Source organism: Suncus etruscus, chromosome 1, assembly GCF_024139225.1.
Source record: "Suncus etruscus isolate mSunEtr1 chromosome 1, mSunEtr1.pri.cur, whole genome shotgun sequence".
Taxonomy (NCBI): Eukaryota; Metazoa; Chordata; class Mammalia; order Eulipotyphla; family Soricidae; genus Suncus; species Suncus etruscus.
The window spans coordinates 141,875,032-141,902,382 of record NC_064848.1 but is presented as its reverse complement, the minus strand read 5'-3'; the positions used below and the strand labels follow the sequence as shown (position 1 = coordinate 141,902,382).

At 41.5% G+C, this 27,351-nt stretch overlaps 1 protein-coding gene and 1 non-coding gene across 2 annotated transcripts in view; one reads left to right on the top strand and one right to left on the bottom strand.

The window, feature by feature from the left end:
- The window catches only part of CHCHD3 (coiled-coil-helix-coiled-coil-helix domain containing 3), a 333,437-nt gene extending 330,241 nt beyond the window's left edge, over nt 1–3,196 (top strand). Inside the window, exon 8 of the mRNA XM_049775568.1 lies at nt 3,111–3,196. Within this exon, the coding sequence (XP_049631525.1) occupies nt 3,111–3,134 (24 nt within the window). The 3' untranslated portion in view covers nt 3,135–3,196. The remainder of the gene's footprint in view (nt 1–3,110) is intronic.
- A 9,776-nt stretch (nt 3,197–12,972) lies between these two features.
- On the bottom strand, nt 12,973–13,079 carry LOC125996319 (U6 spliceosomal RNA). The gene has a single exon (XR_007491249.1). It is a non-coding gene; the product is annotated as a U6 spliceosomal RNA (small nuclear RNA).
- Between the last annotated feature and the right edge of the window lie 14,272 nt (nt 13,080–27,351).

Sequence of the window (27,351 nt, the reverse complement as noted above, 5' to 3'; positions counted from 1 at the left end):
GACCAATTTTTGCATGGGTCTAGGGATATAAAGTAGGTATACAATCAAATGTTTACTGACAATAAGTGATGAATTTACTTTGAAACAAATTTTTTCCATCCCTTATATGGGATCAGAACCCAGAGTTTAAGAAGTTAGGCATTTGCTGACCTGGTGTGGGAACGGAGGCAGTGAAACTTATTTCATCTCCTCATATCACATTTTATTACATAACTACTGCAGATTTTATGTCCTCTCTTATTTTTTTCTATGTCAATGTATTGAGGGGGTGCACTTATTATGCAGGGAAATATGATATATAGAATTTCTTGACACTTTTTTCCTTCTCGGGTAGTTTGTATACTACATATTTCTTTCCACAGCTCCCACATTCTCCCATTTCTGTGTCTCTAATAAAAGCTCGGATTGGGGTTACAGAGATAATACAAGTTAAGATACTTGCTTTGCACACAGTTGACTTTGGATCAGTCCCTGGGCCCCATAAGATCCCCCAAGTCCCTCCAGGAATGATCCCTAAGCACAGGCGTAAGCTCTGAATACTACCAGGTATAGCCCCCAAGCACAAAACCTCATATCTGCCTTAGCAAGTCCTGATTTCAGCAGCCCCACCACCAACAAACTTTTCTCTGGCCACCTTTTTTGTTCTCTTTACAAGTTTTACTTCCTCTTTTGATATTTGGGAAATTTGTTTTTGTTTTTGGCCCACACCCCAGTGATGCCCAGAGCTTACTCTGAGCTCAAAGATCACTCCTGCCAGGCTCTTGAAATATGAGGTTCTGGAGATTGATTGAACCCTGGTCGGCTGCATTCAGGACAAGCACTGTGCCTGCTGCACTCTCCTCTGGCCCCTTACTGAATCTTTTGAAATCTCTGGGGAATTTGGGTAAACCCTGCCTCTTTCTAGGTAGTATGTCAGGGTGGAGTGAGAGAAGGAAACAAGTTGTTTTAATTCTTTTAATGGTGATTGTTCAGCCATCCAGAATTTCATCATCTTCTCTATTATCTTGAGACAGCCAGAAGTTGACATGCTACTCTAAGTGTCAGCCTCTCCCAAAAAAAATTTTTTAAAGTTTTAATTCAAAGATTCATTGACTAGATTACTGTGGAAGCAAAACATTTGAGGAAAATTGTGAAACGCATTTTATTAAATAATGGTGACACCGATCCCTGCTCTCCCGGAGATGGAGGGTGTTCCAGGTGGGACAGCATCAGTTCTGGGAAAGAGATGGGCCAGAGAGCAAGATTGGCACTGCCCAGTCCTTCTACGGATGATTTGCCCAATAGTTTAAATGGGCGTTGTTGCAGACCCCCCTGGATGTGAATGATGAGCTGGGCAAAGAATTTCTTTCTCCACATTAAGATTAAGTGTTAGCAGCTCCTTAAGTGAAGGAAGCGATTTTTTATAACTTGCAAATCTTCTCCCTGACTCTTCAGGGAATTTTCTATGCTAATTTATGCAGTGTTAAATTTATGCGGTGTGGTTATGCAGCCCAAAGGCAGTGACTTCCAGAACCAATCCCGACAGCCTGTAAGGTGGGCACTTACTGGCACAGATGCTACAGGCTTAGGAGCCCCCTAGTTAGAGATCCCTCCCTTTACTCCCAGGTCAGGGCCTGGCGAGTGTTATTTCATCATAGTGATGGAGAAATAACACAGACTGTGCAGCTTGTTTGTTCACCTTTTTAAAAATGTAGCTCAAGGGTTGAAGTTCTAATTCAAGGGTTGAGGCATTTGCCTTATTTGTGGCTGACCCTACTTGAATCATTGATACCACAGAGGATTTCCCCACCACTGCTGGATATGGTGCAAAAACGAAAGACTTGCCATGTATTTTTATGTCTGAGATAGAAGTGAAGTAGTTTGGTATCACCCCTGCCACCACTGTGGCAGTCCAGTATAGTGTGACAGCATGCATTCAGTGAGGCCCTGGAAGATTCACAGCCTGTCCCAGTGTCCATGTCAAGTGGTCCAGCATGTAAGTGCATATGCAGGGTAGTTTGAACATGACTGTTTTCTACTTTGTGTTTGTTCAGAAGTGTCTTTTTAGTGTCTCTACCACGAACTGGCTCACCAAGCTTCAGACCTGCCAGAACCCAGTTCACACTCCCTTTATAAACTTTTTCTCCAGGAAGGAGACATAAGCTGGCTTCAAAAACATCTTTTTGTCTCTATAAGGAGAAAACGAGAGATAGGATTCCTTTCTTTGGACCCTTGGGGGGAAAAAAAACGAGCTATTACTGTAACTCCTGTGGGTTATTTGGGAACTGTTGTAAAGAGATATGTGGTTCCAGGGCTACTGTTGTAACAGAAACTGGAGAATGAGGCGTGGCATGTCCTCTTGATCAGACAGAGGTTGATTTAAGGTCCCCTGAGCATAACAGGGAATCCTGAGAATGCCGCAAATGGCATTCCTCACCACAGATCAGAATCTTTAGTAGCTGCCTATAGGTGGGCTTCCTCTGAAATGCACCTGCTTTAATGCCTGGTTTCCCTTGGGGCTAGCAGAAAAGGTGGTAGTGAGTTTAGCATTCTGGCCAGAATTTGCAGTACTTCTCATCTAGAGTAGCTGATATGTGTGGCTAAATGAAGTGTGGCTGCCTTGATTTAGGCCACAGTACTTCCAGGCTAATGATTTGCTACAGTAATGGAAGATTGCCACTTCCCTAAAACATGAACATCCGGCATGAACAGAAGTTTTGTCTAAGAATCTTACAGTTTTCAAAAGGGTGATTCCCTCCCAACTTTTGGGGTTTAACTCTTGCCCACCAACCTCTTTGGCAAAAGCTTCCCAAGAGAAATGTTCCTACACATTTCCAAGTACCCCAGACAGTAGTAGTTCGATACATTTCCCCAATTCTCCCCAGTCCAAGCTATACTTACCCTCGGGGACTCATCTTGAGGTGGAGAAAAGGGTTCTGCTGACACATGATTAAGCAATGGTGTTCATTCAAGGTGGCATTTTATGATGTGATGGCCAGGAAGCATATAGCCAGCTTGATGTGAGTTTCGATTACGTCTTGAAAAGGCTATGCTAGTACTAAACCATTATTGCCATATTGGGATCTCTTACTTCTGGTGGTTAAAAACCTTTGTTTTTGTTTCTCTTGCAGGGCATGCTTGAAAAGGGAGGATAAAATCAACTGTTAGAAGAAGCCAAACTCCTGCATCATTGATTCCAGCAGTGAAACCTTTATTTTTTTTGCCCCCCCCCCAATAAAAAAAAAGTAACCCCTTTAAACAGAAGATCATTCAAAAGAAGTGCTGGAAGTTGAATCAGGAGAAGCATAGCAAAATTTTGACCCACACAATCTATACAGCCAAGGCCTAGACCAAGGCCACCAAGATGCAGGGGGGACCTTCCTTTGTATCTAAAAACAAGGACATGCCGCAGTGAGGCCCACTGAGTGACACACACCCCATTTCTTACTATGGAAAGGGAAGGCAGCCTTCCCACCTTTTCTCCTCAATCCAAGCCCCCTCACTAGGTGGTCTTTTCACTTTGTGACCATGTTGGGGTGCAAAGGGGTGGAGACAGCAAATCATTGGAGTGTGGGGGAGGAAAAAGTGAAAAGCTTCACTATTGGGGCAACCATTCTGGGCACAATTATCTGGATGTGGCATGTGAATTTCTTCTCCCCTTTGATAAGCACTATTCCATTTTAACTTATTATGGTGAATCACATAAGTAAGAATGCTCCCCCAAAAAAAGAGGCAAGAAAGATCACCTCTTTTATTAGAATAACGTTTCTAATTACAAGTGAAATATGGCTTTTTTAAATCAACCTAAAGGCGACCTTGGCTTATACAACTTCTCTCTATCATGAATTCTGACATCTTCACTCACTATCAATAATAAATATATTTTCTGATGAAGACACACTGTGGCATGGGCTCCTGTGTGTTTCTTTCTGGCTGTCTTCCCTGACTCTGCTTTTCATTGTGAATTTGCGTTTGGACCATTCCTTTCTTTCTGGAAGGTTCCAAAGCATTCTGTAAACACTCAGATTGGCTAAGGAGACCAATCATGTTGTTGCCAGTCATGTCTGAAGTAAAGGCTTCAGGAAGACCTTTACAAATTGCAGGAACCTTCTTTTCTTCAGGATGACTTTGAGTCAACGCAGGTCATCCTGCCTGGAGCAAAAAAGTAGATTAGTACTTCTTGATTAGGCACGTATGACCCTGTCACCCAATGAAATAAAAAATTTATTTTTCTCTTTAGATCAACCCTGAAAGTTATTCCTCTTTCCCATTTCATGAAAACTTCCTTTAACTCTTGCTGTCTTACCAGGATTGGTGTCACAGCACTGAATTTTGGCAAGTTGAAAATTAGTATTCACACAAAAGCTAAATGGAAAAGTCTTTCCAGGACAAAAGAGGAGGAGAAAAATGTCAGTGCTTTGTGAGGCTGTCAAAATTCTTTTGTCGTGTAGAATTTTTATTTCATTTTTATTTTATTACAGAGAGATCTAATTTAGAAAAAAAGATTAAGAATGCAGTCTGGAATAAGGCATATCTGTGTTCAGATTATGGCTCTGCTTTATCCACTTTATCTGCCTTATCTATGGAGAGCAAAGCAAATCATGTCTCCAGCCAAGCATCTAATTGATTCTTCAACTGTAAATTGGGGGGATATGGAAGAAATACCTTGTTAGCATCAGTACTTCCCACAACAGTCTGGGCAATTTATGCCATTATTTAGTAAACTAATGTAAAGTGAGGGACATGGGAAGAATCTGTGTCTCTTACTTAGATACAATGAAGGTGAACCTGTTTGTCAACTCAGTCCAGTAAATTCCATTGCGACTTTCTAGTCCCCGGAATTCCTGAGTTGACTCTGATAGTCACCTTCGTTGAGGACACTTCTGGATACCTAGTGTTCATGCTGAGTGATTTGGGACCATCCTGCCCTAACTCGCAGAAAGACTGTGTAATCATTGTTTAATGACAATTTCGTGCTGTTCTGAGATTGCCATGGAAGCTACATTCATATGTGAATGGCTAAAGAACTGCACTGAGGCCACCATCAGTAAAACATCCTGTCACCTGCCAGGGGGAAGGCAGAGGGACTGAGAGATGAAGGCCTCCTTGAGGATTTGAAGTATTTACAGATGAGCTCACTCACAAGTTTCCTCCTATATCATTTTGTTCTACCATTTAGAGCCAAGTGCTTGACCCATTCCAGGCTGTCCCATCTTGTCACTGGTAAAAGTTACTTTAGGGAAGATGCAGTCATCAAAAGTTGTTGAGGCCCCTGAGAATGAAGGGTTAGTCGGGACATCTCTTTCCAGATGCCTGATCTGTGTTTTTCATTCTCATCCAAAATTAGATGAGTATGAGGTGTGGTTGAAAAGGCAGCACTTGAACAGGGGGAATCCTTACCCTCTAAAAATGCCAAGCCCACAAGAAAGATTATGCTGGACCATCATAAGTAATTTCCAATGAAGATAAAAACATCATCCACATAGCAAGTCCAAGGCTTTGTTCTGCTGCTCTTGCTCTTAACTACTTGGGCCAATCACTTAGGACCATGACTTCCTGGTTGTTGGTTTTGTTTTTGTTTTTTTGTTTGTTTTTTTTTATCACTAGGGACTTTTTGATTTGTTTTTGGGCTACACCTGCCAGTGCTCTAGGTTTACTTCTGGCTATACTCAGAAACGACACTCATGGCAGACCCCAACTTTAGGGGTCTCATGGCAGACCCCAACTTTAGGCCATTCACAAAGAGACCTAATGTATGATGTGTAGTAAGAGATCTCAGACACAGCCTACTACTACACGAGTAGATGGAAAGTTTGTAGCCCAAGACATATTATAGGTCAGTAAGGAAAACAGTAGTCTTGAAATATGGTGCTGGAGCACCAGAGATAGTGTAGGTGGTAAAGTGCTTGCCTTCTATGTAGTCAACGTTGGTTTGACCCTTGTACTGTGGTGCTGGAGATCATATCAGGGTTGACCATGTGCAAAGCAAGCACCCTATTCCCTGTTCTATCACCGGCCTCTGACCTCTGTTAAGTGTCCATTGGTAAGGCTGCTAGATACACTCCATGACAAAAGGGCCAGTGAAAACCTGTGTTCACAAGTTCCCTCTCCCTGATGAATGAAAGTATGAAATAGGGCTTGAGAGCCAGTTGAGCAGTCAATTGCTTATTCTCTGCTGTTTTGACATCCAAAAGATGGTGAAACCAAGTTCTTTATATCACTTTGATTCTGTCAGCATCTAAACACAAAAGCAGTACCAACCCTACAGTGCAGTGCTTTGCTCTGCACCTCCTGAGAGTAACATGGACCTGTCTCAGAAGCCACTAAAAAATAATATTCAGTGGATCCAGAGAGATAGTATGGAGGTAGGGCATTTGCCTTGCATGCAGAAGGACGGTGGTTCGAATCCCAGCATCCCATATGGTTCCCCAAGCCTGCCAGGAGTGATTTCTTAGTGTAGAGCCAGGAGTAAACCCTGAGCGCTGCCGGGTGTGACTCAAAAACCAACCAAAAAAATTAGTATTCAGCAGTTGAGTGGCAGTGTGGTTTTCTTTTCAGTTTAGAACACAGCTCGGGAACTGCCCAGTAAGTCGCTAAGGGTGAAAGGGATATGGGTATAGAACTTGGAAAGCTCAACTCAGGCAGAAGGTGTTTTCTGCCTTGGGAAGAGGATGCAAGAGGGAAGCTAGTTGTTATTGGAAGCAGAACAGGGCTTGAGAATAGCATCATAAAGATGTCACTGCTTGGTCCAGAGATAGTTCAGGGGGGAGGCACTTGCTTTGCATGCAGCCTACCCAGATTCAGTCCAGGTTTCCGTATGGTCTCCAAGCCCACTAGTAATAATCCCCGAGTGCGGAGTCAGGAGTAAGCCCTAAACACTGCTGGGCATGGCCATAAAACAAAAAAAAGATGCTGCTGCTTTTAGAATATCTGCATTTCCTATCCTGAAATTTTAGACCCCTGTTTGACTTCCTCAGAGAAGAAAGTGGGGTGGTCTTCACCCAATGGATCAGCTGGTTTCATTCAGCTTTTTCCATGCTCTTGGACCTTAGAGAAGTGGACAGGAGTCACAACTTCAGGCCACACTGCTATTGCCTGACTCATTCCTGCCTCTACCCCAGGCATGATTTCAGGCAACGGACAGATCCATATGATGAACAAAAGTCCTACGCATATCTTGAAGATAAACTTAATGGGAGAACTTTAGGCCATTCACAAAGAGACCTAATGTATGATGTGTAGTAAGAGATCTCAGACACAGCCTACTACTACACGAGTAGATGGAAAGTTTGTAGACCAAGACATTATAGGTTAGTAAGGAAAACAGTAGTCTTGAAATATGGTGCTGGAGCACCAGAGATAGTGTAGGAGGTAAAGTGCTTGCCTTCTATGTAGTCAACCTTGGTTTGACCCTTGTAATGCATATAGTACCCTGAGTACTGGCAGGGAGTCACTGCTGAGTATGGCAGATAGGCATAATACAGCCAAACAACCCAAATAAATAAATAATAAATTTAGTATTGGATTAATTGGATACCCACATGGGACTCAAAGTAAACAATACTATTTTCATTTTCTGTTCAGAAGCCTATTTCTGTTTGGAGTACTACTTATAAGCACAAAAGGCTAATATTTCTAGAATATGGTGCAGAAGAAAAAGTTCAGCATCAAGAAATGGGGGGGCACAGAAAAACCACAGTGATTTGCTCTCCAAGCCTCTGTTATCTTGCCTATTTTTATTCTAGAGAAGCCCATGTTCTCTCTTGAACATGTCCATCTTTTCCCCCTAACATCTTTCTAAACGTTTTTTTGTTTTTTGTTTTTATTATTTTTTTTTTTTTTGGTTGGTTTTTGGATCACACCCACAGCACTAGAGGTTACTCCTGGCTCTATGCTCAGAAATCACTCCTGGCAGGCTCAGGGGACCATATGGGATGCTGGAGTTCCAACCACTAAACTTCTGTGTGCAAGGCAAACTCCCTACCTCCATGCTCTCTCTCCAGCCCCAAAGTTTTTTTTAATTAAAATTATTTTGCCTAGGGGCCGGAGAGAGAGCATGGAGGTAGAGCATTTGCCTTTCATGCAGAAGGACAGTGGTTCAAATCCCGGCATCTCATATGGTCCCCCGAGCTTGCCAGGAGTAATTTCTGAGCATAGAACCAGGAGTAACCCCTGAGTGCTGCCGGGTGCGACCCAAAAAAGTAAAAAAAAATTATTTTGCCTTACAGAAAAGGCAAAACAAACCCCATGACAGTGAAATAGTTGATGGGTTGAATTAACTTAAAACTGGGAATTTCTGAACTTAGTATATAATACTAAGTATTTTATATATATATATATATATATATATATATTATAATAGTATATAATACTAATTCCCCGGCTGTGGAATTTCTTTTTCCCTTCTACTTTCTAATAATTACTTTCTATTTCCAAAACAAATAAAATTGGGAATGTCTGAGGATGAATAAATAGTACAGTGAGGATAGATACGTGCCTTTCAAGTATCTGTCCTAATTCCATCCCAGACAAGCCTTATGGTCCCCTGAGCTGACCAAAAGTGATCTCTGAGCACAGATCCAGGTATAAAGCATAATACAACCAGGTGTAACAAAAAATAATTAAAATTAGGAATGTGTGTTTAATCAAAATGCAGTGGAGAGAATTATAAAAAGCCTTAAGATATTTGTGAAGTATACAGCAAAAACAAGCTCATATCCAGACTATATAAAGAACTACAGAATGAAAAGACAACTAAACAGCAAAAATGAGCAAGAGGCTGAAATAAATATTTCACAAAAAGTAAATATCTAAATGGCCAATAAACATACGAAATGTTCTCAAAGGCATTGCTAAAGAGGGAAATGCAAATGAAATTCACAATGCAAAGCCACCATTTATTGCAAAAAATATAAAGACAGAAGTCTGGAGCGTTGACAACTAACTTCTCATGTATTGCTAGTGAGAGATTACTTTGATGCTGCCAATTTGAAATTATCAATGAAAGCTGAACATAGTCTTAGTTATAACAAAATCACTATTGATGACTTGGATGCTTATGAACAACAGAAATTGATTATCCCAGTCCTAGAGACTGGGAAGCACAAAATCATGGTACCAACAGATTTGAGTCCTGGTGGAGTTACTTGGTTAACTTTATAAGGTTATAAGAAAGAAACCTTATAACCTTCTTGCTATATCAATGTGATAAGGGGCAAGGGAGATTTGGGGATCTCTATAAAAGAGACATCCTATTCAGGAGAGATCCATACTCATGAGCTAATTGTCTTCCTTCTACAAAACTCCCACCTCCAAATACCAGTCCATTGGAGATATGTTTTAACATGTGAACTTGGAACACTCAGACATTCTGTCAGCAGCACCTCCATAGCTAATGCCCCATTGTGCCATTCCTACGTTCATTTTCAGAGAATGTTCAGGCAGTAGCACTCATAATAGCTCCAAAGTAAAAACTAACAAATATGTACCATAGCAAAAAGAAGAAATATACTGAGACATATGGAATATTACACAATAATTGAATGGATGAATTATGACTACAGCAAGCAGGATGATCTCACACACCATTGAGCAAGTCAAGTACTGCAGAATGTATGTTGTAAAATTTCATTCAAACAACTTAAAAAGGCCAAATAAATGATGATGAGAGTACATTTCATGTCGAACTAGAATGAAAAACCCAACTGTTGGAAGTGAATAACTTCTAACACTTTCTTTTCTGGGACTTTGGAGGAGTTCCCTGATGAGAAGGAACATTGAGGGGACTTGTAGAGTCCAAGCAATGCTCTGTTTCTTTGCCTGAGTAGTTAGTAAATATGTTTAATTTATGAGGATTCATTGAGTTGTAATTATGTTTTGCAGACTTCCTTGTGTCTCTTAAATGTCACAATAAAAAAAAGTGATGAATTGGCGCCTGGGAATAGTTCAGTTGATAGAGCACCTGCCTTGCAGGAATGAGATGATAAGTTTGATCCCTGGAGGCTCTGCTCTTTGGGATCCCAGGTGCCAAAACCAAGAGGGCACTCTGGTGCACTGCAACCCAGTGTGTGACAGCACCCAGACCCAGGTGGTAATCCTGGCCATAGCTACATAAGAGAAAGGAAGGAGAACAAAGGGTTAGAACTAAAGAAGTTCAAGACTAACCCACGACAACGTTTTTGGCACCCCTTTGATAGGACCAGCTAGTCTTTAACAGATGGAACCATTTTTGAGCTTAGCACTGTTTTAAGCAGATACATCACCTCTTAGGGCAATTACCCTAGAAGTGAGATACTTTCATTTTTCTTATTATACATAGAACTGAAGCAAGACTAGTAGAGGCCCTACAGTTAGTAAATGCCAACCCTTCCCTACTCTGCCAGGGAATACTGTGTGATCTCTCTGTTCAAGCCTCACCAAGTCATACATCTTTGGGGCCACCCCACTGTATTTGAAATCCCTTAATCCCTCTGGGCATTTAATCCAGAGCATTGTCCAATTTAAGCCTCTGATTAAACATTGTGTTGAATGAGGAGAATAAATGCTCCATCCCTCTCTTCTGTGCCTCTCTGGGGCACACTTCGACCTGGTATGAAGTTACTGACAATGCAAGCAGAGAAGTCATGGGAAGAGCAATCTGAGGTAGACACTAGTTTTGCTCACTGGATTCAGCCAAGCAAATGCTCTACTTCCTTTACTCCTCTCCTTGCGCTCCAGTCTGTACACCTGTCTACCTCAGATTGCCACCCTGGGCTTGCCCCCCATGAAGAAGTGATGGGGAGCCAGCAGCCAGACTCACTGCTCCTGCCAAGGGAGCCTCAGGTGCAAGCCCTTGTGGGCTGGGAGAGAGCGGGGCGCAGAGCCCAGCCGTTCTAAATAAAACCCCTCATTCCAGGTGCGGCTGGATTTCAAAAAGTCTTCTGAGGCCAAGAGACTTCCTGAAGGAGAACAGTGATTGGTCTGGAACTTTCAGGCCCTATTCCGGGGTGATTTGTTACTGGCTGTGAGCGGAGCTGCTCAGCTCTGCAGGGACAAAACAGCCACTTGGGGCTCCACGAATCGCCAGCCCAGCCGTTTGCACCTGCCAGCGCTGTCTGCCCTTTTCCTGTTTGCTGGAAGATTAAAAATAATCAACCCTAAAGAAATCACAGCTTGAAGATGCTACATGTTTTCCGGACTGATTTGGATCATTTTCAGGTCGTCCAAAATAGCTAATTAGTGACAATCCCCACAACTACCGTCCTCATCTCCCAAATCCATGTGTCCTTGACATGTTGACAACCCAGCACCCTTTTCAGACTCCTGTCACCTGCACATGAAGTCACAGTCCCTGGACTTCAATTTGCTTGATCATACTTGCCTTCAAGAACCACCCATTTGGACCTGATAGTCTTTCAGACCCAGGAGAACTGAGAGAAGGCTTTGGCTCCTAGACCAGAGCTACTAAAACTTTTCCCACTCACAACCTCTCTTTCATCTGAGAAAACATTTTTTTTTACACAACCCTGGGTCTGTAGGCACATAAATTGGAATTCAAATCAAACAATTACTGATAATCATAAGGAAATGTAAGACACATTTTTAAAATTATTTGACATGCACACAACCCCAGTGGAGTTCTGATCCATGAGTTAAGAAGCTCTGTGTTAGGGTCAAAGAAAGCATGGGTAGGACACTTGCCTTGCACACAACCTCCCTATGGCACATGACAGAAGTGATCATTGAGCATCGAGGATGAGAAAACCCTAAGCAATGTCTGGTGTAGCCCAAAAACAAAAACAAAAAGCTAGCTTGATATTACAGCAAAAATATCCTTAGAATGAGGATCATTAGGCATGCAAAACATAAATATTTATAGTATCTTTCAGAAAAATTTATAAATTGTAGAGGGTATTGGAAATGGTTAAGGTTTCCCTGCTTTCCCCAGGTCTCTCACCCATATAATATGCATTGCTAACTGTAGCTGGTCTCAGAGTCAACATCCTTTATATCAGTAAGAACCTATAGTTGATCACAACTCTAGTGAATTAATCTTTTAGAACTAGCCTTCCCTTCCAGTCTTAAGGTTGACTCCTTCCCTCTTGGAATTTTGTTTTTGTTTTTCAGTGCAGTGAAGGATTGAACCTAGGGCTTCCTACTCTAGTCATATCCCCATTCTGCCCCTACCCCCCCCATCATGTTTTTCTGACCAATGAGGTAGGAGCAGAATTTCCCAGGTAACTCTGAGAAAGTTAAAAAGTCTAGAGCTGAGGCCTGATGGTACAGCTGGTAAGGATGCCCTTGCTTTATGTATGTCGTCATGGGTTTGATCTCCAGCATTTCTATATGTTCCTCTGAGCCTACTAGGTGTAATTCCTGAGAGCAGAGACAGATGTAACCCCTGAGTATGGGTCAAAAGCCAACAAAAGTCTAGGGCCACTGAACCCTATGTCCAGTGATGTTGCTGTATCCATAAATTCCTGGGTCTTTGGAAGACTGAATTTAGAAGGAGAGACTATGTCCTGAAAAAGAGCAGAAAGAAGATGGGAAGCTAAATTCTCTATACCATCACAACTTCGAGTTGTGAGAAGTAATATTTTTCCATCTCTTTTATGTGGTTTAGCAAAATTTGCTGTTTCTTACAGTTGAAAACCTCTAGTTTCTATGTCTATATTTAATTAGTTGAATTTCTCATGCTACTTTTTCTTCTTCCTTTGGGCACAAATTTTGGCTTGCTTGCTTCCTAAACAAGGATAGTTTACCTTTTTCTTTATTTTTTTTCTATTGTGTTTTTTGATCCACATCCAGTGGTGCACTGGGACTACTCCTGGTTATTCTTTTTATTATTTTTTGTTTGGTTTTTGGTTTTTGTGCTACACCCAGCAACTGTATTCAAGGGTTACTCCTGGCTCTGTGCTCAGAAATCATTCCTGGCAGGCTCAAACCCAAATCTGTCCTGGGCTGGTCATGTGCAAGGCTGCTCATTCCAGCCCCAATGTTATTCTTTTTTTTTTTTTAAATATGGAACGCTTCACAAATTTGCGTGTCATCCTTGCGCAGGGGCCATGCTAATCTTCTCTGTATCGTTCCAATTTTAGTATATGTGCTGCCGAAGCGAGCACCCAATGTTATTCTTGACTCGGTGTTCAGAGATGACTCCTGGTGGGCTTGGGGGACCATATGGGGTGCTGGGGACCCAAACCTGGCTGGCCACAGGCATACAAAGTGCTTATCTACTCTAATGTCTCTCTTGCTCTGCAAGGATTAAATTTTTATTGTTCCACAACTAAAAATAATGTTTACCCCAACTCCCCTCACTTCATGGGCCCCTTAAGCACCAAATATAAATAGATAAGTGATTGCTTCATAACTTATAACCTAAATCTCTCTAAAATGTTTGGTTAGGTTAGACTTTTCATTTTTTATGCCCTTATTAGCTTTCATTTGAGTGCTCTGAAAGTAATCCTGACTCACACCTGAGTCTTAGGAACACCCATGTGTGAAAGGTCACTTTGTTGAACTGCCATCTGTCCATTTTCCCTAACCAAAGCTTCTCTGTGGGGTTCCACATTGGGTTATTGGGGTCTTGGGAGGTAAGTTGGTTTTTAAATCTTCATTGTATGCATAGGCATATCGCAATGGTGGGTTCATTCTCCCCTGTCCATGTTTCCAATTACAAACACCTAGTAGTGGCTTAGCTCTGCTACAATGACCTAAAACTAACCGTGTCTTGATCATGAGACGTGTCCATCTCCCAGTTCTGGGGCTGTTAGCGCCATATTAAGGTAGGGAAAGTTTTATTCCTTCCCATTGTGTGTCATCTTCCTAAAATAAGACCACTGCCCTTTTTCTGTGGTCACCAAGAGGGAAGGGGGACAGATGGAAGGGGAAGAGAAAGAATGAGAGCTCTCCCCTTCTTTTGAAGCCCCTAATTCTATCCTGCTAGCCCCATCTTCAAATACAGTCCAAATGGGGATTAGGACATTAAAGCATGGAAGAGGCTGTAGAAAGATTAGGGGTGCTGGCCTTACATGCAGCTGACTCCAGTTAGATCTCTTCTGCCCCAGGCAGCTTTACTTTGTCTCACTCAATTAATTGGTCCTAATTACCCCACCTTATTCTTGGCACACCTGTAGGAAATGTGCTTTAAGTATATCAAGTCTAAGTCAACTCGAGTATCTCTGGGCCTAGGAGGTGCTCCTATTGACTTAGATGTTTTTATTCTGTTTCATGGCAATCGGCACAAAGTATGGTGGGAAGAAAATTCTCTGATATTTGTATGTAGAGTGTCTAGTTCTAACCAGCATTGTAATCAATGTGAAGCTGTTAGTATTGTCCACCAAGCATTCCAATCAAAAGCAAAACTGGATGTCTGAGTTGGCCTATTAAGTTTCAGAATAGGGTGAAAACCATTTTCTTCAAGTAAAAAATGCTTTATTAAAATATCATTCACAATTTATAGAACACTTTAAGTGACATTCAGGATCTTTCATCCACAGAGCTGTTTACCATTTCCACAGTCTAATTTTAGGAGATTTTCAACATCCAAAGAACTTCTATGGCCATTAGCAATCACCCTCACATTTCCCTCAAATCATTAGTCTCTGGCAACCCAACCCAATCTTCTTTCTGTAGCTTTCCCGTGCTGGACTTCTCATGTTGCTAAAATGATGCATGATGTGCTTAGATCATTGTGACTGGCTTCTTTCCCATAGCACCATATTTTCAAGGTTTACCGTGTTCTAGCACAAGTCAGAATGTTACTCCCTTTTATTCTCAAATAGTTTTCCATCATATGGGTCCACACATATTTCTTGTTAGATACAGATTGCTTCTACCTTGAGACTATTATCAACCAAACTGCTCTGCACTCCTACTCAAATTTTTGGTTTTGCTCTCATTTTTTTGGGTGAATATTTAAGAGACAAATTTCTGGGTTCTATGCTACGTAGGCTTATTTTGAAGAATTGCTAAATCTTTCCAACTTAACTATTCCATATTATGTTCTCACCAGTTTATCTATAACCTCAACAGAACTTGTTTATTTTGTTTAATTACAATCACCCTATTAGTGTGAAGTGATCCCACCTGGTGATTTTGATTTCGATTTTCGAGAGGACTGCTATGGTGCACATCTTTTGATGTGCTTGTTAATCATGTGCACCTCTTATTTGAGGGTATCTGTTCACTTATTTTGTGAATAATAACATTTATTATGTTCTGGAAATAAAATCCTTATGAGATATATGGTTTAAAAATATTTTCTCACGGGCCCAGAGAGATAGCACAGCAGCGTTTGCTTTGCAAGCAGCTGATCCAGGACCAAAGGTGGTTGGTTCGAATCCTGGTGTCCATATGGTCCCCCATGCCTGCCAGGAGCTATTTCTGAGCAGACAGCCAGGAGTAACCCCTGAGCATCATCGGGTGTGGTCCAAAAACCAAAAATTATATATATATTTTCTCATGTTCTATAGTTGATTGCTTTTTTTTAGTTGGTATTAGTGTTTGCGACCCAGAAATTTTAATTTTCATGAAGTCCAATGGATGAACTTGTTAAGCTATTCATGCTTTAGGTATCATCTAAGAAACCATTGCCTAAATCAAGATCATGCCTTTTGTGTTTTCTTATTTTAGCTTTTACATTTAGGTCTATGGCACATTTGATGTTTTTGTAGATGACATCTAAACTTCATTTGTATGAGTAGTCTTTTTGAATGAGTGAAATGACTCAGACATCCCCCTCTATCCCAGACTTGTGTGTTCAGATTGCAATCTGCATCCTGACCTGTACTTGTCTCTCAGGGCACTAAATGACAAATGCATGAGGCCTGAGGTGCTATTGGGGGAAGAGATGAAATTGAAAGTTCTAAAATTGGGCCCGGAGAGATAGCACAGCGGCGTTTGCCTTGCAAGCAGCCGATCCAGGACCAAAAGGTGGTTGGTTCGAATCCCGGTGTCCCATATGGTCCCCCGTGCCTGCCAGGAGCTATTTCTGAGCAGACAGCCAGGAGTAACCCCTGAGCACTGCCGGGTGTGGCCCAAAAACCAAAAAAAAAAAAAAAAAAAAGAAAGAAAGTTCTAAAATTAAAAAAAGCACAGACTGAAGAGGATCAGGATGTTTTAATGCTATTGAGGTAGCATTGACCTTTAGCAATACATAAACTTCAGGTGTACATCATGGCCACAGAACCCTTGCATATACTGCATCAGCATTTCCTGATTGGGGAATTTTGGTCTCTGAGAATATTCCCAAAATGAGCAAATTCAAGTGTATAAATGGGGCACCACGGTATGAGATTAGAAACTACATGCCAGCCAGTAGGATGTAGGTCATCCTACTGACATGACTACATGAAGGAAACAAAGCCTTTTCAAACAGTTGGAAAAAGACTGAGTGACACTGCATGCTTGCCACCAAAAGTCTACCTTTCGTTTATCATAATGACACACTGACCCTACCTCCATTTCATTCACCCCCTTTATCTAAATTCCCTTACCTTCAAACAACTGCAGTCTGTTACCTGCATCTAAGAAGTTTAGTTTTCTGGTTTATTTCATTTGCTTTATGAAATCATGTGATATTTCTTTCTTTTATTTTAACTTTATTTCACTAAGAAAAACCTACCCCAAGTTCATTCAAGCTTTCACAAATAACTATTTTATCTTTTTTTTTTTTTTGGTAGCTGACTAGTATCCCATTGTCATATATAACATATCTCCCTCCGCTTATTCATCAGACACTTGGTTTGCTTCCTTATCTAGCCTGCTGTGAGTAATGCTGCTTTGAGAATGGGGGTCCATGAGTCTAGCATTAGACTTTGGATAAGCACATTAGGGAGAAGGTTTGGATCCAAACAGTATCTATATATTATTTCATTCTGTAATAAACTCACCCCCACCTCCACAGGAGAAATCTTCCACTGCAATTTATGAAAACCTTTAACAAATCCTCATGGTTGCATAGTTTGCAATATCTAGGTAAAGAGTTGTGACAGAATGTTCAGGCTATTTCTTGGGTTTTTCTCTAATCAAGGCTCCTTTGATCCCCATTTCTTCTGCAGCACCCCCAGACTTTAGTTCTTTTTTCTTTTCTTTTTTTTTTTTTTTTTTTGGTTTTTGGTTTTTGGGCCACACCCGGCGGTGCTCAGGGGTTACTCCTGGCTGTCTGCTCAGAAATAGCTCCTGGCAGGCACGGGGGACCATATGGGACACCGGGATTCGAACCAACCACCTTTGGTCCTGGATCGGCTGCTTGCAAGGCAAACACCGCTGTGCTATCTCTCCGGGCCCCAGACTTTAGTTCTTAACACATCAAGGACATTTTACTTAAGAGTGGACAGGAGAGAGAAGGCAGAGAGCATATAAGAGCACTGAACAAATGCCTGTTTACCAGGCCCTCAGCCTCTTTGACTCACATAGATCCTATGTGCTAGCAAAGAACCCCAAAAGGCCCCACCCACCAGGATATCAGGGACTAGTCTAGGTCTTTCTCATCCCCACTTCCATTCTGATTATCTCAGTCCTGAAACTGAGCGATTTATTTCCCATTCTGCCTAGGTCTCCTATTGCTGGTCGTCTTGGCCACAGATCCTTTTTCTTTCTCATCCTCCACCTGTATAACATGGGGAGACACATGCTGGGATGCCAGCTCTGATCATTGTGAGTCCTTTAGCCTACTAGCCTCCATCTCCCTAACTAGGTCAATAGGGTAGGTGATGGAATCCCTCTTTAGAGCAGCTGTTTGATTCATAAGTCCATCTTGAAGCACAGGTTAAGGGCTGATGGGACTCCTGGATCATGGATACCAGCCCCCAATGCAGATCCATACTCCTCCCTACCATGGGCAAGTGTTGGATTAGCTAATTATCTGTTCTGCTTTCCTGCCATATGAATGGTATCCTGCTTCATTAGTTCTCTCTCCTGGTCTCTGCCCTCCTGAGGTTTCGGGATCCTAGAAAAACACCTCAAAATCAGAGTTGCCTTGCTGCTTCTCTGGAGCATAAATCCACATACTTAAAACTAGATTTTCATTCTTTAAGAATTATCCTTTAAAAGCCTGAGGTATATTATATCTGTATACACACACCTTTCAGCCTTTCTCCTTCACTGTCTGGTGCTTTATTAAATCTTGGCAGATAATTTTAAATTTTAAATATTAATTTATAAAGAGAGGTTCAGGTACTTTTCTTGCATGCTGCTTATTTGGGTTTAGTTCCCAGTACCACATGGTCTTTTGAGCACATTCAGCAGTGATTCCTGAGCATAGATCCAGGAGTAAGGCCTAAACATCACCAGGTATGACTTCTTCTCCACATTTCAAAGCCTCCTCCCCCCCAAAAAAAAACAAGTAAAAATCAGAAATAGGAAATAAAGTCACTAGGTCTGACAGGGAAGATATGAACACATGAACATTAACACCATCAAACTCTTTAAGGGCAATGGCTGGACATATTTTTAGTGACAAGTTTGAAGAGAGGCATTATAAATGAAAGAATCTGACAGTTACCAATTTAATGTCTTCCATTCAATAATACTTTGTTTTCAGCCCAGGGACCAGGTGTGCACTGTGCCAACCTGACTTCTTTACTCTAAAATTTCTCTCTCTGAGTCAAGACATTACTGAGAAATGGCATCAAATGCTGCATCCTGCCAACTGACACTCCTTTATTGCATGTCTATCAGTTAGAAACCACTATCATTTCCTAGTCTATACGGTTGTCTAAATTGGACTAGAGAACCCTCCCACTCTTTTGGGGGAAAGGATGGGCACACCCAGAGGACTCAGGAATTATCTCTGATGGTGCTTATACGATCTATATATATTAGGGGATTGAACTGGATTCAACTGTATGTTAGGCAACCCCATTTCATTTTAATCTTAAAAATTATTTATTAAAGCACTGTGATTAGGGCCCGGAGAGATAGCCCTATCTGCTTGCCTTGCAAGCAGCCAATCCAGGACCAAAGGTGGTTGGTTCGAATCCCGGTGTCCCATATGGTCCCCCGTGCCTGCCAGGAGCTATTTCTGAGCAGACAGCCAGGAGTAACCCCTGAGTACCTCTGGGTGTGACCCAAAAACAAAAACAAAAACAAATAACTGTGATTACAGCTACTCATAGTTATTTATTGAGTATACATTGTACTAGTACCAGTCATACCACCAGTATGACTATAGTATATAGTCATATATACTTTTCCAGTGCTACAGGTTCCCTTCCATCAGCCTTCCCAACTTTTTTCCTTGACAGACACATATTAACGTTTGATTGTTGTCGTTTGGATCTCATGCTTTAGTGCTATTAGCTCTGTGATTTTGATATATAAATATAACACACCTCTACCCCCACCAATGTGCAATCCCCTAACACTTGCTCCTATTACTTTTGTCTCCTCTTCTTAATCTTCCCTTGATGGCTTTCCTTTCCTGTCCTTTTTCTTTGGGGTGAAGATGATCTAGGTACCTACCTTTAATACCTTGCTTTTTTATTCTCATTCTGTGTGTTTAGCCTTCTTTTCACTTACCATGATATCCCCCCAGTTCTTCTCAAGGGGCAGTAAATCACATGATTTCATCATTCCTTGAAGCTGCATAGTATTTCATTGTGTTTATATACTGCACTTTTATAATCCTCTCATCAACTCTCAATCCTAGGTTGATTTTATGGCCTAGGAATTGTGCTAAATGCTGCAATGAATAATGGTACATATGTCCTTTTGAATTAATGTTTTTATATCTTAAAGTAGATACTCAGAAGTGGGGTCACGGGGTTGTCTGATATATAAATATATCTTTCTTTACTAAAAATCTCCTTACTATTTGCAATAAGAATTGAACCAGACATCATTCCTACCATCAGTAGATGAAAGTTCCTTTTTCACCACATCCCCACCAACACAGCTTATTCCCAGTTTTGGTTTATGTACCATTCTCATTGGTGTGGGAGATCTCATTTTCCTCTTGATTTGGATTTCCCTGATAATAAGTAATGAACACTTTTTCATGTGCATATTTTTTAAGCAGTAAGTTTTAATATCTAGCCAGGAGCTTGAGATTTCCTAGAACCCCATTTGGGAGACCCCCACTTTATCTCCTAGTCACCTAAGTTTACATGTAGACCACATCACACCCCAAAATTAAGAGTCCAGGTTACAAGATGTGGCACCTCCCCTTGGGAAATTTTGGAGCCCGCAGCAAATGCTGGTGCCAGGGATTATTAAATCTAGGTCAACCACCCACAAGGTAAATGCTTTAACCACAAGTTCTATCTCTCTGACCCATATGGTGAGAATTTTTAAAAACTTAGTCTGACCAATATGGCTGGTCTCACTCTTCCCCAACATTCTTACCAGGTTCTGTAGCCATCTCTATAAGGAAGGAATGTAGTTGTATGCCTGAGGCTTTCAGACTGAGCTGTCCCTGGCTGTCTGTGTCATGAAGAGCTCTCCTCTTGACTTCACCCAAGTATCCAGGGAAGATACCTGGAGTACTAGGTATAACTGATCATCCCAGTGTCCCTGGTTCCCCACATCTAGAGACTCCCCTCCAACTTTCCCTTGGGGTGTGCACACCACAGTAACAGGTGCAGACAGGCAATCCTGCTAATCATCACCATCTGATTGGAGAAACTAAGAAAAAGAATCCCCCCCAAAAAAAACTAGTTGATTTTCCCCCTTTTTGTTTTCTTCTTTTTGGTGGCTTAAATAGTGTGTTTGGTTTAAATACAGACATGAACCGACCACAAATATTATGGGCGGAGAAGCCAAGACAGCAGGCTCTGCAGGGAGACTGTTGCTCTTCTCAACAAGATTAAAAATAGTGCCACCGTCATCTGCAGGTGCTCTTGGCTCTCTCATGAGTATGTTTTCTCCTCCTCCTTCTCCCATCAATCTCTTGAGGGCTTAGTGGACTCCTGCTCAAGAAAGCAGTTGTCAGAAGGGAGGAGACATGATGGTTCCAGATGTTTCCCAGAAAATTAGTGGCATGGAGCTGAACTGGGGGCAGCCAGGCATGAGCGCCCACTAGAGTTAGCTTAGTTGTTGGACCCTGGGGCTGAGCTTTTTCCTGTTATTGTTTGGGTCCCTTTCCTTGTCTTTTGCTATTATTGCCATGGCCTGGGACCATATACATATTTGGCTGTGTGGCTTGCCAAGTATCACACACCTTAGTTGTGCTTACACACACAGTTGTAGGATTCTGACCTCACACATGGTGATGGTGCTTGCACACGTGAGTGATGCTCACACATTCTTGGAAAAGGCGTATTTGTAACAGTGACTTCAAGGACTTCAAAATGTCAGGTAACTGTGAATGGGGCTCAATAAGTGTGAGACAGTGCCAGGATCCACCATGTAGCCTTATGACTGCAAGCAAATATTCTGCCTATGAATTATCCCAGTTCTCATTGCTTTCTGCTTAAAATAGGGCAATAATAGGTAGGCTCAGGGTGGCTGGAGAAATGGTATGGGTGGGTTGAGGCACTTGTTTGACATGAACCTAAGTTTTATTCTCAGCACTTCCAAGGGTTCCTCTGAATTCTGTCAGAATAATCCTTGAACAAAGAGTCAAGTCCTTGAAAAAAGACCAAGCCTGAACACAACTAGGCTTGGTTCAAAAACAAACAAAAAAATAATAGCACAGGACTTGGCTTAAGTTGCTTCTACTCAGGTCTTCACTGTCACCTGATATCATGTCCTGTTTTATAGATAACTCCAGAGTTCTTTCAAATGGGCCACAAACTTTGTCAACCAAACAACTCCAATTCTGTGGGCTCCACTGTCAAAGATTCGCCTTCTGTTACTCTTTAAGGCAAGTAATGATCTACTAGAAACCTGAAAAGCTTAGTAGTAGTCGAACTTCTCTAGTCTAGACTATGATACTGCCAGAGAGATGGCACAGGGATTATGGCACTTACCATGAGAGTGGATGACCCAGATTCAAGGCCTAGTACAGCATTGTCCCCCTGAGTACCTCTAGGAAAAAATAAAACTCACAGAAACAAAATGCATACTCTGTTACTTACAGATACTCTTAACCTCTAGGTCTGAATCTCTACTGAGTGTATCAAGACATGGAAACTCCAAATCCAAAGTCTGTAAAACATGGACAATGCCTCAGGGATAAGGCCCAGGATGGAGCATCTAAAACTAAGGCAGATGCAGGTTTGTTTGAGTTGCTCAGTCTTCCTGAAGATTATAAGATGAGCAAATATTTGGAAAGTGTTTTTGATATTGTAAAAGTCTGTTCAGAGTTGTACATGCTCTGTACAGCTGCTGAATGTACAAGCTTCCCCGAGATTCTCTGAAAATGATATCATTGACTCAATTGTCAGCATGTGATTAAACATTGCATGCATTCTGAGTGCATGTTTGCTTCAACGTTTAAACGTGGCAAATTCTTAAGCACTGTAAAGTCTATGGAATCCTGGAAGAAAACTTATTAGAGGCCAGAGCTACAACCTCACTATGAGCTTCTGCAAAGGACAGGGACAAGAGAAAAGTGAAGTGCCACAGGGCTGGAGTTTTAAATAAATAAATGCCAATGTTAATCAAAAAACTTCTACAAACTTTTGTTGGGGCTCTATATCAGTGAGGTGAAGGGGCAGCTGGGTACTTGGGGGCCAATGCCAGAGATTGAAATTGGGACACTCAAGTGCAAAGCACTTGTGCCAGCCCTTTTAGCTGTCCCTCCCCAACCCCAACTTTGACGAAGTGGAAAGCCATCTCTGAACTGAGACTCTCTCTTCTTGCTCAAAGAGACTACTCTTTCTCTTATGAAAATACCTTGTTCTAAGAAAAGTGACTTGAGTAGACAGGTTGTCCCTTGAACAGAGAGACTGGGGAAGACTATTGTTGTCCACTCACTGGCACTGTCCTCAGCAGATTACCATTCTCAGGAGCACTCCTTTGGACTTAAGGGTTTTACCTGATTCTTTACTAAACCTGAAATGCATGAGTCAGTAACACCTATATTTTGCTCATGTAAAGCAATAGGAATGTTTGATTTTTAAAAATTAAGTGATGCACTTCAAGGCAGAAACAGCAGTCTCCATACAAGTGGAAACAGAGATAAACTGAGAAGCTTCTGCACCTCAAAGGAAATAGTGTCTAGGATACAAAAGCCATCCACAGATTGGGAGAAACTATTCACCCAATACCCATCAGACAAGGGGCTAATATCTAAGATATACAAATTACTGACAGAACTTACCAAGAAAAAAACATCTAACCCTATCAAAAAATGGGGAGAAGAAATGTACAGATTATTTATCAAAGAAGAAATACAAATGGCCAAAAGGCACATGAAAAAGTGCTCCATGTCACTAATCAACAGGGAGATGCAAATCAAGACAACAATGAGGTACCATCTCATGCCACCAGAGACTGGCACACATCACAAAGAACAAGAACAATAAGTGCTGGTGGGAATGTGGAGAGAAAGAAACTCTCATTCACTGCTGGTGGGAATGCCATTTAATCCAGCCCTTATGGAAAACAATATGGAGATTCCTCAAAAAACTGAAAATTGATCTTCCATATGATCCAGCTATACCACTCATAGGGATATAGCCTAGGAAGAAAAAATGAGATACAAAAATCCCTTCCTCGCACCTATATTCATCTCAGCACTGTTTACAATAGCCAGACTCTGGAAACAATCAAGATGCCCTTCAACAGATGAATGGCTAAAGAAACTGTGGTACATATACTCAATGGAATATTATGCAGCCACCAGGAGAGATAAAGTCATGAAATTTTCCTATACTTGGATAGACATGGAAATTATTATGCTGAGTGAAATAAGTCAAAGGGAGAGAGACACAGAATAGTCTCACTTATCTATGGTTTTAAGAAAAATAAAAGACATTATTGTAATAATGCCTAGAGATAAGGGCCAGAAGGACCAGCTCACAATTTGAAGCTCTCCTCAAGGAGGGGTGAGTTCAGTTAGAATACTGACAAGTACCATAACAATGTTAATGAGTGAGAGAAATAGAATGTCTCAATATAGGCAGGAGGAGTGGGTGGAGGGATATGGGGTGCATTGGTGGTGGGAATGTTGCACTGGTGAAGGGGGGTGTTCTTTTTGTGTTTAAAACCCAACTACAGTTATGTTAGTAATCATGTGTTTAAATAAAGATTAAAAAATTAAAAAGAAAAAGAAAAAATTAAGTGATGCAGAGAAAAATCATTTTAATCTATCTGGGTTGGCTCTGAAATAATTTAGGCCTGGAATAAGAAAAGAACCCCCTAAAACCTCTTTTTGGGTCCATGAAAACATGCATTATGTATGGTCTCTGTTCAGCTCCATGTTTTCTGTAACTAGGTCTGTATTGACACTTTTTTCTGCCTTAGAGACCAAAGGCTCCTTTCTATGTAAACTGCTTTTAAGTAAATCTCTCAAAGAATTGTTTGGTAATGGGGCCAATGAAATAGCTAAAAAGGTCCAGAGTGCATAGCATGCAGGAGATCTTAGGTTTGATGTCTGATATGACTTGGTCTTTCAAGCACCACCAAGAGTGACCCCAAACCAAGTACTGAACTGGGAATGTGCCCTGAGCACCACCAGAAGTGTTTTATCTACCCCCCAAAGTAAAATCACCTGGTAGTAAAAGTTGGGGCTGAAGAGATAGTACAGGGTTGAAAGCTCTTACCTTGCATGCAGTTAAACAACATTTGATCATATATTTATGTTAACCAAGATTTAACCAAGATTCAGTTATGTATTCCCTTGAGCACCACTAGGTGTACCTCCTGAGTGTTATTGAGTAGCTAAGATTAGTCCCTGGTAGTTCTGAGTGTGACACCCCCCCCCCCAAAGTAATATTGACTTAGTAAGAGAATCCAGAGGATCATGGGCTACATAAAGTTGGAGGTCAAAACTTGTTCATTTTTCTGGCCCCAGATTTTGCTAGTGTCTACGGGGTGACTTTATTTGGTCTTGATATCTGTAAAATGCATGGATTTGCATGTTGAAGACTGCTTCTTTTCCAAAAAGAGGGACAGATATTAGAGGAGTCTGGGTGGGGAAGAGAGGCAGTTTCTCACAAATCACCCTGAAGTGCCCCAGCCAGTATGGGGTCCACAGAGTGAAAACCATGTTAAGATACAATTCAAATGACTTAATCATCCCCATTGCAATATATAATAACTGTCTTTTGCTGTAGGTTTTTTCTATAATTTCATTACACTTAGTTGTAAACAAGCAATATTAAAAAATAATTTTGTGTCTGCAAAGGAGGGCAGGCTTAAGGGTGGATTCTGGGGACAATGGTGGAGGGAATTTTAGAGTGACGGTAAGATTGGTGGTGGAACATGGAATGGCAGAAACCAATATATTATGAGCAACTTTGTAAACTATGGTGTTTAAATAAAGTAATTATAAAAGACCATTCATCTTCTCAGCAATAGTTTACTGGTGCCCCTTAGCCTGCCCTACCCCTCAGCCCCCAATCCTGTGCTATACCAGAAGCTCATGGGGGCTCTGGACCTTTTCTGTTCTCTCTCAGCATGCATGTCCCACCATATACTCTGTGCTGACACACTCTTTACTCTTCAGAAATTCTGGGGCTTGTTCTTTGTTTGCAGATGGAATTGTCAGCCATAAGATAGCTGGTTTCTGTGATGAATTACATACAGTGGAAGCCATTGCTGGAATATGCTGAGATGTGAACTAAACAAGGGAAGAATAAGCTGAGAAAGCAGAGGTCAGAGGGACAATCATCCAGGAAAGGCAGGTAGTTGAAACAGAGTAAAGGGGAAGGAACATGGTAGAAAAAGAGGGGATGAAGAATTTTATACGGTTCTGGAAATGAGAGAGAAATTTAAGAGGTAAAGTACAATTTAGCGAAGGAATATACGGGGATTAAGTTTCTTGCCTTCTATGAAGCTGACCTAGGTTCAGTCCCCAGCCTGGATCCCAGAGCAGTGTGGGTTTTTACCCAAACACCTCTCCAAATTAAACATCTCAATAAACTAATAATGTAGGAAAACAAAACAACCATATTTTTCTCCTTGTTCTATTATGGAATTGATTTTATTTTGGGGTTGAAGATCTCAGCCAGGGGTGTTCAGGGCTTAATCCTGGCTCTGAGTTTGGGAGTTATTCCTGGCAGTGCTTGGGGGATCATATGTGATGCTATTTTTTTTGAACAGGGATGGTTGTTTGTTTTGCAAGATAAATGCCTTAGCTATTGCACTATCTCTCTAGCTTTAGAGATCATCTTTTGTTCCAGTTCTCAGCAAGAGGCCTCCAAGGTAGCTGCTGCAAAGGGCTTGCATGTGGGCAGAAAGCATCTCAGGACTACCCCAAAGCCTCTCATCCATGAGGCTGTGCCCACCAGCCCATCACTGCTTGTAATGGAACACTTCAGAGCCTCTGTCCAGCCACTGCTGTTTGCCTGTGGATTTGAGTTATCTGGGAGTGGCCTTCAAAAAGCCTCCTTGTGCCCCATCTATGCAGCCATATATCTGTCTATATCACAGAAACTTCTCTTACCTTAGGGTTCTCCTGTCCTCTGAGCTGCTAAAGCTGACCATGGTGGATGAGTAGGAGTTTGTCATGTAAATTTGCTGGTATTTGAGGTGCATGGCAGAGCTATTTCCTTGTTTCCTCAACTTACCATCCCCCACCACACCCAGACTCCCTCTCTTGGAAGAAAGCTCCAGAAAGAAGCTCCATAGATAATTGGGGATATACATCTCTGTTTTCAAGAGTGGGGTATAGGTATGGGATGCTAAGATTGTGCTCTGAGGTTCAGAGTCTTGCACCCCATCATCTCCAATCACATGCTTCTATGTGCAATCCCCCGCTACTCTGAACTCTAGTCCAGAGAATGACTTGAGATAGTACAAAAATGAATCAGCCTTACGCACATATTCCAAATCCAGCTAAGAGAAAAGAAAATGTCAAGTTGCTTCCAAATTGATCTCAGCAGAATTGAAAGGAATAAAACACCAACAGCAAAACACCCTGTGGAAGTTATTTAGCCTGCCATTCTATTAAGGTATGCTCAACAAACCTGCTGAGGTACCTCATCAAAGCCTGCTGTGGCTGTAGTGAATGGACAAAATTCTTGTTGGCCTTTCCAAGATTAGACCTGAATCTCTGTACACTGTACTTCATGATTCAGACTGGAATACTTCATTTGGGTTGGACTTGATTTTTTCTTTTGGTTTTGGAACTGTATCTATAGTGCTTGGGGCTTATTCCTGGCTTTGTGATTAGAGATCACTCCTGGTATGACTTAGGGAGCATAAGCATTGCTGAGCATGGAACCAGGTTTGGTCACATGAAGGCAAGTGCCTTTCCTGGTATACTATCTCTCTGACCCCATTGTATCTTTTTGACTACTTGAAAAACTCAACATTTTAGCCAGATAATGGACAGGTATCTTC